Raw genomic sequence first — 18,696 nt, 5'->3', positions numbered from 1 at the left:
ACAAACTGATGTTAGCTACTGCTTTTGTTACTCACATACTAAAGACTGATAGTGGTCCATTCATTTAATTGTCACAACTGTTTTGCCCTTTACACCAAATGTATCTGTTATGGGGGATACAAGACTAGTTATTCTCTTTCATTGACGTTTTACATTTACGATAGTCTTATCGCTATTGTCGCTTTGTGAAACGGAGCCAATCAGAGGACAGCAAATATGGCGCTGCGTGTGACGGAAAGTGCCGACGAAGACCGAGCAACCAGATGTACGGTACAAGAGGTGTGTAAATGAGGAGAGGCATTAAACCTGATAACACTGGATCAAGCAAAAAAGATATTTCAAAAACACGAAAGATGAAAAAACAGGTTTGAAGAAATGACGTTTTTCCGCATGACTTTACCGATACAGTTTGTAAATATTTATATAGTAGCACAATATTGATATGATGCCATCTCGGTAATGGTGGGCGATCTTGGTGGTTGGGCTCCCGGGATTGACCAAGGGTGGCTATATAGACAACTGTACTGTGTACTGAATTGGTCCGTATTCAAGTAACCCAGGTCCCAATATACTCTGGTTGCCTTGTCCGGAGGCCATCTATCGGTATATGGTCAGTGCCCAGTCATTCAGTGAGTGAGTGAGTGAGTGAGTTTGGTTTTACGCCGCTTTTTACAATATTCCAGCAATATCACGGCGGGGGACACCAGAAATGTGCTTCACACATTGTACCCATGTCGGGATTCGAACCCGGGTCTTCGGCGTGACGATCGAACGCTTTAACCACTAGGCTACCCGACCGCCCCAGTCATTCAGGCGACGACGAGAATGTCTCCCACACGGAGGAACAGTATTTCTCCCATTTATTCATGCTAGGAAATTAACTGTAATTGAAAAACGTTCAACATATACGTATCACATGGCCACCACATGTTCGAATACTATGCGGATCTTTTATAAAGTAGACAGTTTAATCCAAAACACCCGGTCTTATTTTAGGGATTACCTATATCAGTTTCGATTTGGTTCACAACACACGGTGTCAAACACTGCCAACTATATCTACAAGTGAAAAAAGTTCTGGTGGCTATCAATACATCATGTCATTAAATGACTTATAACAGATATGACGTCGTTATTTGGCTGAATTAATGCCGATACGACGTTAAGGTATGCGTCACTCACTCTAATGGATATGAGTGAGTTGGGGTTAACTCCGCTTTTAACAGTATTCCAGTCAAATCACTGTCGGTCAACTTAATGTGGGAGAAAAGCCCCAAGTGATGCATGTCTTAGACGTTTACCACTTCGGTGAAACCCACGAGTCCGGGTATGGTGCTGACAAACCCATGAAACATAATCGGGGCGAACCGGGATTCGAACCCACAATCATCGGTTTCTGGCGTGCCCAAGGGACGCAACTCTGCACAGCGAATCGCGGCGCCTTAGACAACTGGGCCACCCGTGCCCCCAAAACATTTAAGGATAACAACTTCTTTATTGTTTGTTACTACGTTTCAGGGCTGCTTCTTGTCCCTGCATCGGGTGAACGAATGTCCCTGCTAACCATTACAGTTGTTATCCATAATAGTTTCATGTCATCATGTCCTTTAAACCTCTAAATGCCCATCACAGACCTGAGGTGGGTCACCCATCTTCAAACGCGTTTACCAGTCAGTGGTTAATTTCGGTGTAGGTGAACTGTCTAATATAACAATGCATTAAGATCAATCACAACACTGTTAGAGGTTAGGGTGATTTAATGCCGCGTTAAATAGTACACCCCCAGTACCGCGGAGGGACACATATAGCCCATGGGGAAAAGGATCGAGGGACCCTCAGACTTAAACTATATGGGGCTTTGTGATCGCGACGACGTATTGAATGATGCGGTTGTAAAATATCCTAAGCTAAAGGTTACACACAACCAAATGTTTTCCCATAGGCTTCTATAGTAACGTTATATATAATTTTTTTAATAACTAAGCATTCGACAGCTATTACCTGTACGTGTGTGCACAGTTTGGCCTTAGAGCATCAATAAAAAAATATAAAATGACCAGCTTAGCCAGCTCCTTTTCCGAGTACAGGAAGCTAAACACACCACCCCCAGTTTCGCACCAAATGTCACCTACTTGAAAATAGCTGCGATCACATTCAGCATAAGTCATCATGTTGAAAAAGACAGTACTAAATACAGAAAAACATGGTCAGTTTTAATAACTGGATGGATGTACATTTGAAAGACATAAAAATCTTACAGAATATCCTCCAATCACAGCCTGCAGATATCTCTTGATCTGCACTGAAAACCGCACTGTCGAAACTGGTTCTCATTTGGTGTAGTAGAACCTAAAGTAACCATGGCCAGTTTTTTTTTATTTATTTATTTATTTATTTATTTATTTATTTATTTATTTATTTATTTATTTATTTATTTATTTATTTATTTATTCATTCATTTATTTATTTATTGTTAAACGCCGCACTCAGCAATATTCCAGCTATATGACGGCGGTCTTTAAATAATCGGGTCTGGACCAGACAATCAAGTGATTGACATCATGAGTGAAACCCACGAGTACGGGTATGGTGCTGACAAACCTAGAAACATAATCGGGGCGAACCGGGATGCGAACCAATAATCATAGGTTTCTGGCGTGCCCAAGGGACGCAACTCTGCACAGCGAATCGCGGCGCCTTAGACGACTGGGCCACCCGTGCCCCCTCAAAAGATTTACCTTCACTGAACCTAAAATCTATTCTCTACCTGTAAAAGAATACCAGCAATGTAATTTGAAAATCCAATCCAACTTTTCTGTATAATCTGAATGTTCATTGTTCATGTACATGTGTTTCGTTAACATTATTAGAAAATTTGTACTCTCCGACACTATTGGAGGAAATAAAGCGCATTCTTTCATTTACTTATGATCTTTTATCAAAATCACTTCAACATTAGACAACGATGTAGGTGATTGAGGTTACAGGGATGGCTCGTGTTCTTTATGACTTTTTGCGTCAACATACCAACTGTCAGCACATTAATCTGAAGATGTTTCGAAATGTCTCAGTTGTTTATCTTTTACTATACTCTGCACAAAAAGAAACGCAAAAGTGATTTAGATGTATGTTTTATATACTAAATTAATAATCAATTAATGATAAAGCGATTGGTCAAAATTGGCACACATCTACGTCATTGACCCAGGCTCCATATTGCACACATGAAACAGTAGATTTACAAGGTTAAGGTCATGTTCTAAAAATCTTGTATTATAGTCCCAATTTGACTGGCATCCGCGACCCATGGAAGCAATCCCGAATTGTGGCCTGGAGAATATTCACCCACTCTGTCTGCAGTGCTTGTGCCAACTGTCGGGGGTTCTGTGGTTGTTGCTGACGTGCTCGCAGTCGTTGTTCCAGTGCATCCCATAAATGTTCGATTGGGTTTGAATCTGGAGACCTGGATGTTGTGATTCCTGAAGAAGGCTGCTGGCAGGCCCACGAATCTCATCCATGTAACGTTGTGCCGTTAAATTCCCCAGAACTTGCACCAGGTCTGTTCTATCACTGTAGGAGATGGCTGCCCACATCATCACACTACCACCACCAAATCTGTCCACTTCCTGTAAGCATAACGTTCTGTTCCAGCGACGCCTGTAAAAACTAGCATCCGCACGGCGAATTATAAAACGTGACTGGTCACTAAACCAAACTTGTCTCCATCGCAGTTGTGGCTATACTCCGTGACCTTGACGCCAATGGCGTCGCAGCCGACGATGCAGATCTGTCAAAATGACACCCTGAACTGGTCGTTTAGTGCGAAAAACTTCAGCGAGTAAATAGTTCTGGGCTGATATCCTACGCAATCCTGGTATTGCCGTAGTTGTAGAGGTGGCCGAAATGGTTCTTTCACGTAAGTGACGTAGCCGTAGGATTTGTCCTGTGCTCCAGTAGTCATACGTCACCGACCGGATCAGGGAAGGTCCAGTGTTGCCCCGTGACTTTGATAAGGGTTCCACAGTTATGGTGCTTGGTGCTATGTTGAACAAATTGGCTACAGCTGAAGGTTATTCTCATATTTGCAGTCGGCCGAAGGCGTTGTTGCGTTGGGCTTCCGCCAGTCGTGAGATGTTTTCGCTAATCACTTTCTGTAAGATTGTGATGGCATGCAAATTAAATAAAAAACAACTTGTTTGTAACCCAACGAGTGATGATGCACGTGCATGTCATGTTGGTGTGGGTTTGTTCGCGCCAGGCTCTCCTGTGCTTCTGTTTTTGAGAGTTTTCCATCTTTTCATCAAATTTCTGCGCTACCTCATTCTTTACATACAAATCAATCCCAATCCATGCAGAAATGACCAATTTATTTTTGGTATTAATTTTGTATGGATGTCGACAACACACACAGATATATACGATTTTACTACTTTTGCGTTTAGTGAGTATATAAAAATAATTACCCTTTTTACGCAATCGGATATATATATAGTTGAGTCACGTCCTTGATCATGATGGTGTGACTCACAGTCGTTGTGGATTGGCTATTTGTAAACCACCGACAGCAGATCTGATCATAAGACGCTTCACCTTGAACTGTGACTATTCATTTCGCTTCACCTGTTCCTGCATTATCAGTACCCAGGAACACTGACACAAGCTTCCCGGTAAGTTCCTGTTCAAACTGTATACTGCACACTGAACGATTCCCAAACGTCAACGCTGGGAAAATAATCAGTCTTGATTGTCTTCCGAAACAGATTCCGCTGGGATTCAAAGGCAATATAGTGGAATTATATGAATGGATCACTAAAAATCATTAATGATCCCTTGGGCACGCCAGAAACCTATGACTGTGGGTTCGAATCCCGGTTCGCCCCAATTATGTTTCTAGGTTTGTCAGCACCATACCCGTGCTCGTGGGTTTCACCGAAGTAGTAAACGTCTGAGACCTGCATCACTTCGGGCTTTCCTCCCACATTAAGCTGACACGCCGCGATATAACTGGAATACTGTTAAAAGCGGAGTTAAACCCAACTCACTCACTCACTCATTAATGACAAAAGGTGTTCGCGACAGGAAAAGTGTATTTTTCTACCTGCAGCGATTCACAAAGACCATGACGAAGTTAGTGAACTTATTTTATTGTTTTATTCAAATACAGGAAAGACGATTTATCATATATTGGTCCTCATACGTGTTCAGTTATGACTTCTGTCATAGTAGAATATTTGATAACGTGTCAGCTTGTATTGTTTACAGGATACACTGACAAGATTGTTTTCTAAACCCATGCCACAACATGTAACAACATTAATGCTGGATGTCCGTGCATGAAGAATCAACCTATATCTCATCTGAGTTTATTATGCATGTCACACCTGACAGAGGACTAACGTTGCATAAACTAAAGAGTGATCAAATATGGTTGTCTCAACAATATTCTGGCAATATCACGGCGGGGTACTCCAGGAATGTGCTTCACATATTGAACTAATGCTGGAAACCGAACCCAAGGCTTCGTCGTGACGAGCAAATGCATTAGCCACATGGCTACCCCACCGCCTCATTAACTATAGAAAGTTTCTTGCCGGACTTAACGTTCTACTGCTTATGCTAGTTTTTGAACCCATTACTTTGAGAGGCATTTAGAAGTTGGTGTACTAAGTAAGGATAGGATATATGGATGAGTTGGAGTACTAAGTAAGGATAGGATATATGGATGAGTTGGAGTACTAAGTAAGGATAGGATATATTGATGGGTTGGAGTACTAAGTAAGGGTAGGATATATGGATGAGTTGGAGTACTAAGTAAGGATAGGATATATGGATGAGTTGGAATACTATGTAGGGTAGGCTATATGGATGAGTTGGAGTACTAAGTAAGGATAGGATATGTGGATGAGTTGGAGTACTAAGTAAGGATAGGATATATGGATGAGTTGGAGTACTAAGTAAGGATAGGATATATGGATGAGTTGGAGTACTAAGTAAGGATAGGATATATGGATGAGTTGGAGTACTAAGTAAGGATAGGATATATGGATGAGTTGGAGTACTAAGTAAGGGTAGGATATATGGATGAGTTGGAGTACTAAGTAAGGATAGGATATATGGATGAGTTGGAGTACTAAGTAAGGATAGGATATATGGATGAGTTGGAGTACTAAGTAAGGATAGGATATATGGATGAGTTGGAGTACTAAGTAAGGATAGGATATATGGATGAGTTGGAGTACTAAGTAAGGATAGGATATATGGATGAGTTGGAGTACTAAGTAAGGGTAGGATATATGGATGAGTTGGAGTACTAAGTAAGGATAGGATATATGGATGAGTTGGAGTACTAAGTAAGGATAGGATATATGGATGAGTTGGAGTTCTAAGTAAGGATAGGATATATGGATGAGTTGGAGTACTAAGTAAGGATAGGATATATGGATGATTTGGAGTACTAAGTAAGGATAGGATATATGGATGAGTTGGAGTACTAAGTAAGGATAGGATATATGGATGAGTTGGAGTACTAAGTAAGGATAGGATATATAGATGAGTTGGAGTACTAAGTAAGGATAGGATATATGGATGAGTTGGAGTACTAAGTAAGGATAGGATATATGGATGAGTTGGAGTACTAAGTAAGGGTAGGATATATGGATGAGTTGGAGTACTAAGTAAGGATAGGATATATGGATGAGTTGGAGTACTAAGTAAGGATAGGATATATGGATGAGTTGGAGTACTAAGTAAGGATAGGATATATGGATGAGTTGGAGTACTAAGTAAGGATAGGATATATGGATGAGTTGGAGTACTAAGTAAGGATAGGATATATGGATGGACAACTTCTTTATTACTATTAGGAGCGACGTTTCGGTGTAGGTTCTGACATCGTTATCAGAGTATGGTTGACAAGTGTATATATATATACAGGACAGGAGGCAGTGTTCATATAGTTGGGTAGGTTAAAGATGCAGTACACTGATGGAGTCGAGAAGCCCGTGATGTACATATTATTATTGGTGTCAGTTATTCATCACAAAGTCATCACGATACATGAATGTCATACACAAACCCTCCGCCTCTGTAGTCTTGTGGTAGAGCGTCCGCCCGGAGAGCGGAAGGGTTCAATCCCCGCCCGCGTCATACAAAAAGACGTCCAAAGATTGTACTTGTTGTTACCCTGTCTGGCGCTCAGCATTAAGAGGCTAAAACAAGGACTGGTCGGCTCGGAGTCAGTATACTGTGTCTGGGTGGGGTATTCATGTTAAAATACCGCATGGTATCTCAGTGAGCTAGCACTATAAATCGGCATCAGTCCGGACTAGTACAAGCAGCCACACACACACATACACGTGCATGCACGTCGCTATATAAGTGCAATAATCTTGGACGCGACTTTAAACCCAATTTCACCTCACCTCACCTCATACACAAACCAGCTGGTAAAACGTATTAAGTGCCTGCCACTGATACACGGGCCTTACTAACATAAGATGACAATCTCATCTCAAGGAAAGAAAGTTTTAGATGCTTGACATTACCAAGTTACGTTGAAAATGCTAGGTTGCGATCTCTAGATTATCTTAAGAACGCGTGACATTATGATTTGGACAGAAACCGCAACGAATGACGCAATAAAGAGTAATATAAGATAGCTACGTGATAACTCGCAGAAAACTTTAAAGAACGAAGCCTGGTTTATATCACGATAAAACATGTTCTGTCATGACGTTATGTCCTCGCAACTTGATGACGTCATGTATTGGACGACGTTATTCTTCCCCGCCCAAGGCGGGGAAGTATACGGTAGGAGTTAATTTTGGAGCATGTAAGTCGAGATGTTGGTTTCTTTGAAATTTCAAGCCACACAGTTACCGAAACGAAACATACAAATCATGTGAAATGTGCGTGAAATGTTGATGTTTATCTTTTCCAGCAATAAGAGATACTTCAAAATCGTCTTGCTAATTTGAGACTTAGTCACTTTTCGTAATGCTGATAACCCATGAAATTTGTTCATTTTGTTTTTAAAAGAGCTAAAATTGATCCCATTTTGCTAAAGTTAACCGGTCTATATTTTGTAAGAATAAACTATTGCGCATTGAGCGATTATCTCCTTTAGCTATAGGCGTAGTATAGAAGTGATAAATTCACGCACTGACCTTGCATTGCTGAACCTCCTATCTTATTCAAGCTGTATCACTGAGAGTGAGTGATTATCTCCCTTACCCGAACAGTTCAATTGCGCACTACCTTTGCATTGTATTGTATGTTATTCAGGCAGCCATCGAGAAACGTTCCAGGAAGGAATTTAGGCCAAGCCTGTCACGCGCACTCAACTTTCACACTGCTATTGCAACATATTGTTCAACACGATTAAATAACAGGCTTCTATAAAGTATGACTTTCTTCAATAAACAACACATGTAAAACAACGGGTTTGATATGAGAAATTTTTTATTAGTTGTCTTCATAATCATGGCGCTTGCTGTGCATAGTTGAGCACAGCATCGTTTTAAATACTTCAGTGTATGTAATGTATGGTACATACCGTTTCATGCGGCGGTTTACGTTTCTGCATGGTTTATTGCTTTGACAAAAAAAATTAACTTCCAGCAGAGATCATACACCCGTATATGTTCTTTGCTTCTGGATACATAGGAAATCAACAGGTTGGTCTGTAGTTTGCAATTATTTTCCAAAAAGATAATACGGTTGCGTGATATCTTCACGATGATTGTGTTGAACATAGTAACATTCTTCTAAACAAATTTCCAATCTAAGCCGGAAGCAATCACAACACAAACCCAGTTAACCAAACGGAACCATACACAAGAGTGAGTGAGGTAGTTAGGTTTATCGCCGTCTTGAATAGTATTCCGTGTCAGCTTTATGTGGGATAAAAGTCTGAAGTGATGCAGGTCTTAGACATTCACCACTTTGGTGAAACCAACGAGCAAGGGTTTTGTGCTGACAACAAAATCGGGGCGAACCGAGATTCAAACACACTGTCATAGGTTTCTGGCGTGCCCAAGGGACACAGCTCTGCATAGCGAATTGCAGCGCCTTCGGCGACTGGGCCAACCATGCCCCCGTAAACAACTGTAAGAAACTATTATACAACAAAGATGTTTTAGATGAGATATGTATTGCTGAACATTCCATGAAGAAACAGTGGCAATATTGCACAATCACAAACTACAAAATACATGCACAATAAACGACAATTAAAAAACACAGGAACATTCAACATTCAAAAGAGGTGGAATTTAATTTCTAAAACAAGTGTTTTATAATGATATGGAAACAATATGAGAATTGAGCAAAACTATGGTAATGTAGTACACACATGTACAAGGAATTTGTTTGTAATTGTTGATATGTTAACAGATCTTGGAAGTTGTTTCTGGATAACTGTTGGTAAACTTATTAAGAATCTGCTCCTTTTAACAGAGTGTACCAAATTCTTTATCATGATTGGGGATTATTTGTGATTCTCTTTTCTTGGTTGTATTATGTAAGACAGTGCGTAATGTTGTTCATCTTCTGAGACATCACATGTTTCACAGAGACGTTGTTCAAATGGGGTTGGTGTTTTTGTATATCTACAATTTTTTCAATTTTTAGTTTGTGATTACTTAAACGAAGTTTTGAGAAAAGTGACCTATGGCCTTTGTTTTTACAATATGTAAGATAATTCTCAATATTTATAGATAACGTGACCAAACTGTATGTTCCTAACTTGCTGCTAGATAAATGGGAATCCATTAATGATTGCGTGAATTTTTACATTTGAACTGAAGTATATTTAGAGTGTATTCATTACATTTTTTGTGTTTACTATTTTAAAAGTTTGCTTTATTTAACCCAACCAACATTTTGACCAGAAATATTGATATTTGCTGCAAAAGCATGCTTTAGAGTGACATTTGTTGTTATCTATATAGGATTTTTGTTATTGGTACTAATAGTGGTTATACATCAAGTTTTGCCTGACAGGCCTAGTTTTCTTGCCTGGGTTTTCTTTGTGCTGACCAATTAAAGACACTGCTTCTTTTATTGTGCTTTCAAAAGATAAGTACATTAATAACAACCAATTTGTACTTAACACAAATTATCTCCTCCCATAGCTTACACTTCCTTCCTCTGCACATAACATTATATGGCGGGAGCTATTGATGCTCTGCAGCAATCTCTACTTGTTTGTTAGAGGGAAGTGTCTAGTAATTTGTCCCCCATATATGTAGTTTGGCTACGCAGATGAACGCAGTGGCCGAACAATCGCATCTAAAAGTGGGAGCGATATGAGAATCGTTATTACAAGGGTAACGCTATTTTTCAGGGCACTATCATTTGCAGAAGCCCGAGGTCTTCCATTAACATCCCGACGAAGGAGGGCAGTTGAAAAGACCGAGGGCTTCTGCAAATGATAATGCCCTGAAAAATAGCGTTACCGTTATTATAGCTAAAATGGATGGAATTTTGTATCAAATAAAAAGAAACAAGAATATCGGTTTTGAAACATTTACTGCTATCAACACAAATGTCACTGACCCACTTTTACAAATATGGAAACGTCATAGAACAAACCAGATGACGTCACTATTGAACGTGACGTCACCTATGCCTACCCTATGACGTCACCTAACAACGGGCGTGATAAAGGCCCGTCGTCAAGCCATATGGGGGCATTATTAAGTTACAGTGGCCCGCTGATTTTTGATAACACGCGGGCGGTTTACTGATAATTCTATCCATTTTAGCTATAATAGGAGAAAAGGTACAGATGATTGACGGGGGAAATGTGAGACTATCCGGGAAATTCAAAACTTAACCCACCTGTTCGTAAAATGGTCTTGTCCGACATTTCCAAGTTCGGATTCTATTCAGGGAGACATCATTTTAAAAATTTGCGTAAATATGTTTGAAGCTTGTACATTGTATCAACATCCTTAATGAGGGTTGTACATGATTGTGATATCTCATATAAGAAATAGTTGCTCTTTAAGTCTGACATTGACGTTACTTTGTCAGTACTGTGACGTTACAGTTACTTCTTAGCGCTACATTTAGAATGATAAACTGAGAGTAATTGTCCATGGATGAGTGAATATGGTTTTACGCCGCCTTCGTTAATATTGCGGCAATAATACTGCAGGAGACATTCTATGAATGACATACAAATTCAGTTTTACAGTCACTAATATTTCCGAAAAGGTATGTTTTGAGTTCTTTGAGATAGCCTATCGTAATATATTCTGTCACTGAACGTAGCGATAACTAACATGTTCTGGCTTTTGTTATTGTGAAACTATTTCTTCCACTGATTGCTATATAATTGCAAATGGTCGTGGCCCATTCTAAGGCGGGGCCCTACATTATGCACACACTGACAAATATCGATACTAATCGAAAAAAATAAAATTGCGCGTACTTATATTCAAATCAGAAATTACCTATAGACGTCTCTACTGTAATATTGGCGGGGGGAAGAGCGGGGGGGAGGGGGGGGGGGGGGGGGTAGCCTTGTTGTTTGAGCGCTGAATCACCACCCCGAAGCCCGAAGACCCGGTTGCGATTCCAACATTGGTGCATTCGGTAAAGACCACTTAGTATGGGCCTATGATTGAACCCAATCATTTTGATTTCAGAAATGGCTGTGGCGAACAAGACTTCTATCTTGACAACTTTGAATTCTGCTGATCTTTCATTCGCAAGGGTTGGCAAAGCAAACTCGTCTACGTCACAAGTGACTCCATTCAGTCCTAACAAGACAAGGTCGCTGCAAGGGTTTCGCGAAGGAGCATCCGATCAAAAGGATCGTGTGGAAACTGACCAAGGAACATTGACGTCTTCCCAAGTGACACCAGGGCCTGTAGGCCACAGTGAGATACCGAGGTAAAAGATATGCATCTACATGGGCAATATTTTAAGTATCGCTAACCATATAATTCATTGAAAAATAGCTATTGTTTAAACTCGTATCCTGTATTTGTATTTATGTACGCATGTGTTTTGCTCTGACATACTCATGTAAAATACAGAAATCAAATTGTTCCTCGGCAATTGTTAACTATTAGCGATTTAACTACTCTTTGAAATGGTTCCTCTGTTTCTTCGCATCGTATCAAATTATCCAGAACATGCTAGTGTTCTTAAACCAACGTTTCACCAAGTCGCAGTGGATATTGTATAAAGTTGTCAAAATGACATCAATGTCTTATTATCTATTTGATCGTTGTTTTTATCACAGTGCTCGGACACCGGAACTGACGTCATGTGCCAAGGCGATAGCACTTGCTTGCTGTATGTGCACAAGCTTCCTGTGTATCGGTTTCTCCCTCGGTTTGGGAGTCGTGTTTGTCCAAATCCTTGATGTCTTCAACACCACCCGTGCACAGACGTCACTGATGCAGTCGTTGTGTATTGGCTTTATATACGCAGGGGGTATGCTCCCCAACACTTTTTCTCTTTGCGCTCATCTCTATTAATTCAGGCTCATAGCTTTAAATAAAAACGTATCTTGTTTTGTAGCTGAAAACATTTTTACACCTTTCTAACTCCTTTTGACATTGAAATGGCATAACTGACTATCTTGTAAGTTAAGTCTATTTTATTTATTTTAAATGAAAACGTAATATCATAATATCATATTGTTGAATATCTTTTATGCTTTGTAATACCATATTTGAGCGTGAAACAATGGAAAATAACTTCAACTGTCTGCTTAGTTCTCCATATCACGTGACCTCAAAACGGCTTGTCATTGGACAGTAACATGGAATAGTTTGGACCTTGCACCTTTCTCAGATTTGGGACTTAGATCAACTTGAAATATCGGAACATATTTCAGGGCCTTCATGGTCTTTACTCCTCATTCTTCGTTCTGTAACCATGTACTCGTCATTTGCTGTTTATAAGGCCAGCAATGGTCCACACTTACTCCCAGATGTAAAAAAGGCACTTACAATATATCCTAAACATTGCCCACTACATGTACGTTTACATATATCAAACTTTACATTGGCTTATAATGAAAAAAAAATATCCTATTATAAATTAAAATAAAATATATTATATATAAACTGTCGATACATTTTCATTCATTCCATTCATGAACTCTAAATTCGTGCCCTTAACTGTATTCCACAGCATTGATATGCGGACCGATAGTCCAGAAGCTAGGACCAGGAAACTCTTTGATATTAGGAGGCCTGTTGTCCCTGGTAGGATGTGTGGGGGCTAGCTTTGCCCCTAACGTGGAGGTGCTCATCGTCACTGTTGGATTTATAACAGGTACCCTTCATGCGTTTGCTCTATGTTAACCTTTTCTAGCGAACACCTGATTACAACAATACAGGGGAGTCCTCAGTATAAGTCATATGTAAACTTACACTCGCGAACACCTGGTTACAACGAAACACGGTGACTCGTCAGTGTAGGTCCTAGATAAACATACACTTGCGAACACCTGGTTAAAACGAAACACGGCCACCCGTCAGTGTAGGTCCTAGGTACACTTACACTTGCTAACACCTGGTTACAACGAAACACGGTGACTCGTCAGTGTAGGTCCTAGATAAACATACACTTGCGAACACCTGGTTAAAACGAAACACGGCCACCCGTCAGTGTAGGTCCTAGGTACACTTACACTTGCGAACACCTGGTTACAACGAAACACGGTAAAAGGTCAGTGTAGGTCCTAGATAAACTTACACTTGCGAACACCTAGTTAAAACGAAACACGGTGACTCGTCAGTGTAGGTCCTATTCTGCGCCATTCTTCTTGTAACGCGTTGGTCAGTTGTGGGAGTGTCTGTGGCGTGTTCTGACGTTGACGTACACGTCGATCGAGTTCGTCCCAGAGGTGTTCGATTAGGTTGACATCTGGAGATCTCGACGGCCAGGACATGAGGTTGATGTTGGCATTATGAAGGTAGTCTACCGCGACTCTAGCTGTGTGCGGTGGAGCGTTGTCCTGTTGAAACAGCTCACTCTGGCGGTCAATGATTGGAAGAAGGTGAGGTTGAAGAATTTGATTCATTGAGCGATTTACTGTCTAATTTCCTTGAATCACAACCAAGTCGGATCTCGTGGTGTAGGATATGGCCCACCACACCATGACACTACCGCCACCGAACTTGTCGAATTCACGTACACAATGTGGAGCAAAACGCTCATTTCGACGACGTTAAACACGTTGTCTTCCATCTTGACGGTGAAGAAGAAATCGTGACTCATCGCATAAACCACACTCGTCTCCATTTTCTCAAATTCCAAGGCTGTAAGGTATGGCACCACCCAAGCGTCGCAGTCGATGGATCTGTTGCTAAACGGGGAAGATAACTGGTCTTCTTGGTCGGATTCCAGGCTCGCGAAGATGGTTCCTGACAGTCTGGTCCGATATCCTCCTCAAACCAGGGATGCGTCCTGCAGTCTCCGTAGCTGTGACATTGCGATGACGTAGGTGGAGCAGTCGAATGTAGCGATCCTGTGCAGGGGTGGTAACTCTTGGTCGGCCCGTTCTCGGACGGTCTGCAATGGAATTGATCTGTGTGTATCGGTCACAAAGGCGGCAAACGTTGCTGTGAAGTGGCGTGCCCCAGAAGACTGCGATTCCCCTCTTTGGATACGTCCTATGGCGATGTTCCGATCGGCAGCGCTGAGTCTCGGCATTTTCGAACTTGAAAAATGTTGACAATTGAATAACCAATTTTTGGCTTATGTTTGCCTTTTTATAGCCACTACAACGAGTTACGAATCCCATAACTTGCACGTGCATTTTGCTGTTTTCCTCCATGACATTTTTAACAAGTGTGAAAACAATGCCGTTTAAAACATTGCAGATCGATAATGGCCAGGCCACCAACATTTTCCAATAACAAATATCCAATTTATATACCGGATTTTTTTGTGTAGTCAGGTCAATGTTACTACATACTACCTGTGCGTTTCTTTTTTTAAGAGTGTATATCCACGTCATTAGGTCGGACATGCTCAGAATTTTTTCTGGTGTATGCTTAACTGCCATATGCGTATTACTGCTTCTAAATGTCCAACAATTTATGCCTAAATCTGAAATAACTATTAATAACAACACACCACCTGCGACGACTTGGTCTTGTCTGCTCCAAAATGATTCCGCCGATACGTCGCATCCGCCAAAACAGTTATAGGTTGATGAGTGCGAATCGGAAATGTTGATGTGTACAAATGAAAATGACCCAAGGTGGTCGTCAGTTTGGGGTGAAGATGACATGGTATTTAGACACAACGGGGTACATCAAATATCCATTATAATACAATGGCATGCCTTAGCAATATCCATCAACATTTGCAAATTTTCTTTGTTGTTGATGGGTTTTTTCGAGAGACAAAAATCAGATACGCTGGTCTGAATGCTTCGCTCACTTCTAAAAGCAGCGACGCGGATGGGTTGATCAGAACATTCTCTCCCCTTATCTTCACACAGAGTGGAATCCCATCGGAGTAAAATGTGTGATTTTAATTAGATTGGTGTTGCTTCCATTTCTGGTGGACTCCTCTCTTTCCAGTAACAGGGCTAATATTCAATTGTAAACGACCGTTTTTTGAACGAAGGTGCAACAGGGTAACTCTTTAGCTTGGCTCCGTCTCTACATGTCACTAGTTGTCGCAGCGCGCATTGATCCGGGAACCAGACCGGAAGCGACAGGCTGGACCGTCGCTTATATCATTTAAAAAGGAAAGTTATTGCCCTTTGGAACAAAAAGATCGCCCATTCATTTCATGTTCCAAATTTGGATGCATAGTACATTTTGAGTGTATAAATGTATCACAATGGGTGTGATTTCATCACACTTAAAACACATATGTAGCTTTTAATATGTATTACTTATTGAGCAATGTGACTTTTGTCGACAGTCCATGATACTCTGTGTTCTGCTCATTACAGGTATTGGACTATGTTTCGCCTTTTTCTCGTCGTATATGGTGGTGAGCCGAGTCCTGACGAAGAACAAGGGCATGGGTGTGGCCCTCATCACGGCAGGGTCAGGACTTGGGTCCTTCCTATACCCCCAGATTAACAGACTTATATTGGACGCATATAGGTGGAGGGGGCTGTTTCTCCTCCTAGCAGGTGTCAACTTCAACATTTGTCTCCTTGGATTCATGGTCCGTTGTTTGACGAAGCCTCTTTTCTTGACCAAACCTTCGAAAACGGACCTCAAGCGTACATCTAAATCGTTTAATGTTCACGTATTCAAGAACGTACCTTACACAATATTTCTATTTTGTCAATTACCGATATGGATGTTTTACACTGGACTGTCCGTTTTCATCGTTGACATTGCTGAAAACAGAGGTTACTCACTCGAGGCTGCGTCGTTACTACTCTCTGCCCTGACCATCTCAACCGTTGCTGGAAGTTTGCTCGGCGGGATACTGGACTCGGTGCTACACATTCCAGCCCTTCTGTCTTCCTCTGCAGCCTTGCTTGTCTGTGCACCTCTAACCTTCGCATTCGTCTACTTTCATGATTATGGCGTGATGGTAGCTCTTGCAATTGGTCATGGAGCTTTCATCGGTACGGTGGATGTGTGCATACCAATTGTTGTGCATCAACTGTGTGGTCCCGCTATGTATTCCTCGGCTTTGTCGTTCTTTTTTGGACTTTCAGGCTTGTCCGATATTTTAAGCGGACCCGTGAATGGTAGGTACCTTCATTTGAAAATCTGGGGGAGGGCCAGGCATTTTGTTTAAATGAATCTATTCGTGGAAAAATATTCCGAAAGAAACTAATTTGTCCTGAAGCTTTACACACACAAATATCGTGCACTTGACGAGCTGGCTGTTCTGACAAAAGAGTGTGTTTGGACTCAAAACACTTTGTTCGGCTCCACTATCCAAAGACGCGCTGGACATGGCAGAACATAAATCCCTGCTTCCAACCTGTTGCACTTCGACCCGCAGATGTTGTGACCAAAAGGGATTTGTAACCTTCTAAAGAGGAGAGAAAAATTTCACTACCCATGCCGTTTTTTAAATAAAAGCAATGACAAAAAGACACCACCACCCCCACCCCCACCCCCACCCCCACACCTACACCCACACCTACACCCAACCCTACGCACTCGCACACAGACACTCACGCACGAACGCTCGCACGCACGCACACATACATGAACTTATTACTTGCAATTCTTCCTTAACAGGCGCCATCAGAGACATGACAGGGGACTATCTCCTGATGTTTTACCTGGCCGGTGGAGTAGCCCTGGTGATGGGGGTTGTCTTACTGTGTCTGGAACTGTGGATGCGACGAGCAAAGTCTTCATTAAAGGACGTATATATTTCTCGTGAAACTGTGGATACTAAATTGTGAATATCAAATTATATAACACATCTTTCGAGTCATCCAAAATCAAGATGAAAATTAACATCATCTAACAAACAGTCATTAAACGTTTGCAAATAGTTCATGAATGGCCGGGTTGTTCGTGTTAATGAATGTACAACGAAAGTTGTAAAGATTTGATTGAAAGATTGAAAGATTGATTTCGTATGAATGCTTCTGTTAAAATGCTTCCTCGTTACCATTGAATTATTGTCACCATCACCAATCTTGGATGAAAATATGTTTTATCCAGACAGGTGGCCCAGTCGTCAAAGGAGCCACAATTCACTCTGAAGAGTTGCGTCCCTTGTGCACGCTAGAAACGTATGATTGTGGGTTCGAATCTCGGTTCGCCTCCATTATGTTTCCAGGTTTTCAGCACCATACCCGTGGTAAAGTGACGTCTGAGAACTGCATCACTTCAGGCTTTCCTCCCACACGAAGCTAACACGCCGGGATATAACAGTAATACTGTTCAAAGCGGCGTTATAACCCAAATCACTCATTCACTCAATTTGGCATCCAGCTGCGTGTTTAGGTAGCAGGTGTTCGATTCAATGAGTGACCAAGGATCATACTCAGCCGACTGTGAGATTCCATCCCATAATAGTATACATGCACAAAGCAAAATGTTAAGCAGAGGTTAGACTATTTTTGTTATGTATTGTACAATGTAACAAAGCCTTGTTACGAATACTTTTCATGACAACATTTCTATGTGTATAAATGTTCTCAAAATGTGACTGGACATTTACTTAATATAAGAAGCTTGTTTCTACCACAAAACTGTTACAATAATAAAGACCCCCTGTCTGAGTTAAGTATCGGACTCTGACACTCTGACCTGTGAAGATCAAGGATGGAATAGGTCAGCAACCCATGCTTGTCGTAAGAGGCGACTTTGCTTGTCGTAAGAGGCGACTTTGCTTGTCGTAAGAGGCGACTTTGCTTGTCGTAAGAGGCGACTTTGCTTGTCGTAAGAGGCGACCATGCTTGTCATGAGAGGCGACTATGCTTGTCGTAAGAGGCGACTTTGCTTGTCGTAAGAGACGACTTTGCTTGTCGTAAGAGGCGACTTTGCTTGTCGTAAGAGGCGACTTTGCTTGTCGTAAGAGGCGACTTTGCTTGTCGTAAGAGGCGACTATGCTTGTCGTAAGAGGCGACTTTGCTTGTCGTAAGAGGCGACTTTGCTTGTCGTAAGAGGCGACCATGCTTGTCGTAAGAGGCGACTATGCTTGTCGTAAGAGGCGACTTTGCTTGTCGTAAGAGGCGACTTTGCTTGTCGTAAGAGGCGACTTTGCTTGTCGTAAGAG

The 18,696-nt window shown here is 41.3% G+C and overlaps 1 protein-coding gene across 1 annotated transcript; it reads left to right on the top strand.

The window, feature by feature from the left end:
- The first annotated feature begins 12,260 nt into the window (after positions 1–12,260).
- On the top strand, positions 12,261–17,697 carry LOC124145046 (monocarboxylate transporter 6-like). The gene is made up of 4 exons (XM_046514699.2): positions 12,261–12,450; positions 13,156–13,299; positions 15,941–16,699; positions 17,202–17,697. The coding sequence occupies exons 1-4, from the start codon at positions 12,312–12,314 to the stop codon at positions 17,369–17,371; spliced, it is 1,212 nt and encodes a 403-aa protein (XP_046370655.2). The 5' UTR covers positions 12,261–12,311; the 3' UTR covers positions 17,372–17,697.
- The last annotated feature ends 999 nt before the right edge of the window (positions 17,698–18,696 follow it).

Source organism: Haliotis rufescens, unplaced genomic scaffold, assembly GCF_023055435.1.
Source record: "Haliotis rufescens isolate VD_foot unplaced genomic scaffold, xgHalRufe1.0.p SCAF_1, whole genome shotgun sequence".
In the NCBI taxonomy this organism is placed as follows: domain Eukaryota; kingdom Metazoa; phylum Mollusca; class Gastropoda; order Lepetellida; family Haliotidae; genus Haliotis; species Haliotis rufescens.
Note: the sequence above shows the minus strand (reverse complement) of the source record. Positions and strands in the feature narration are given on the sequence as shown.

Coding starts and splice junctions, on each gene's coding strand:
- LOC124145046 (XM_046514699.2), top strand. CDS start 12,312: ATGTGCACAAGCTTCCTGTGTATCGGTTTCTCCCTCGGTTTGGGAGTC. Junction 13,300..15,940: donor CACTGTTGGATTTATAACAG/GTACCCTTCATG, acceptor TGCTCATTACAG/GTATTGGACTATGTTTCGCC. Junction 16,700..17,201: donor TTTAAGCGGACCCGTGAATG/GTAGGTACCTTC, acceptor CTTCCTTAACAG/GCGCCATCAGAGACATGACA.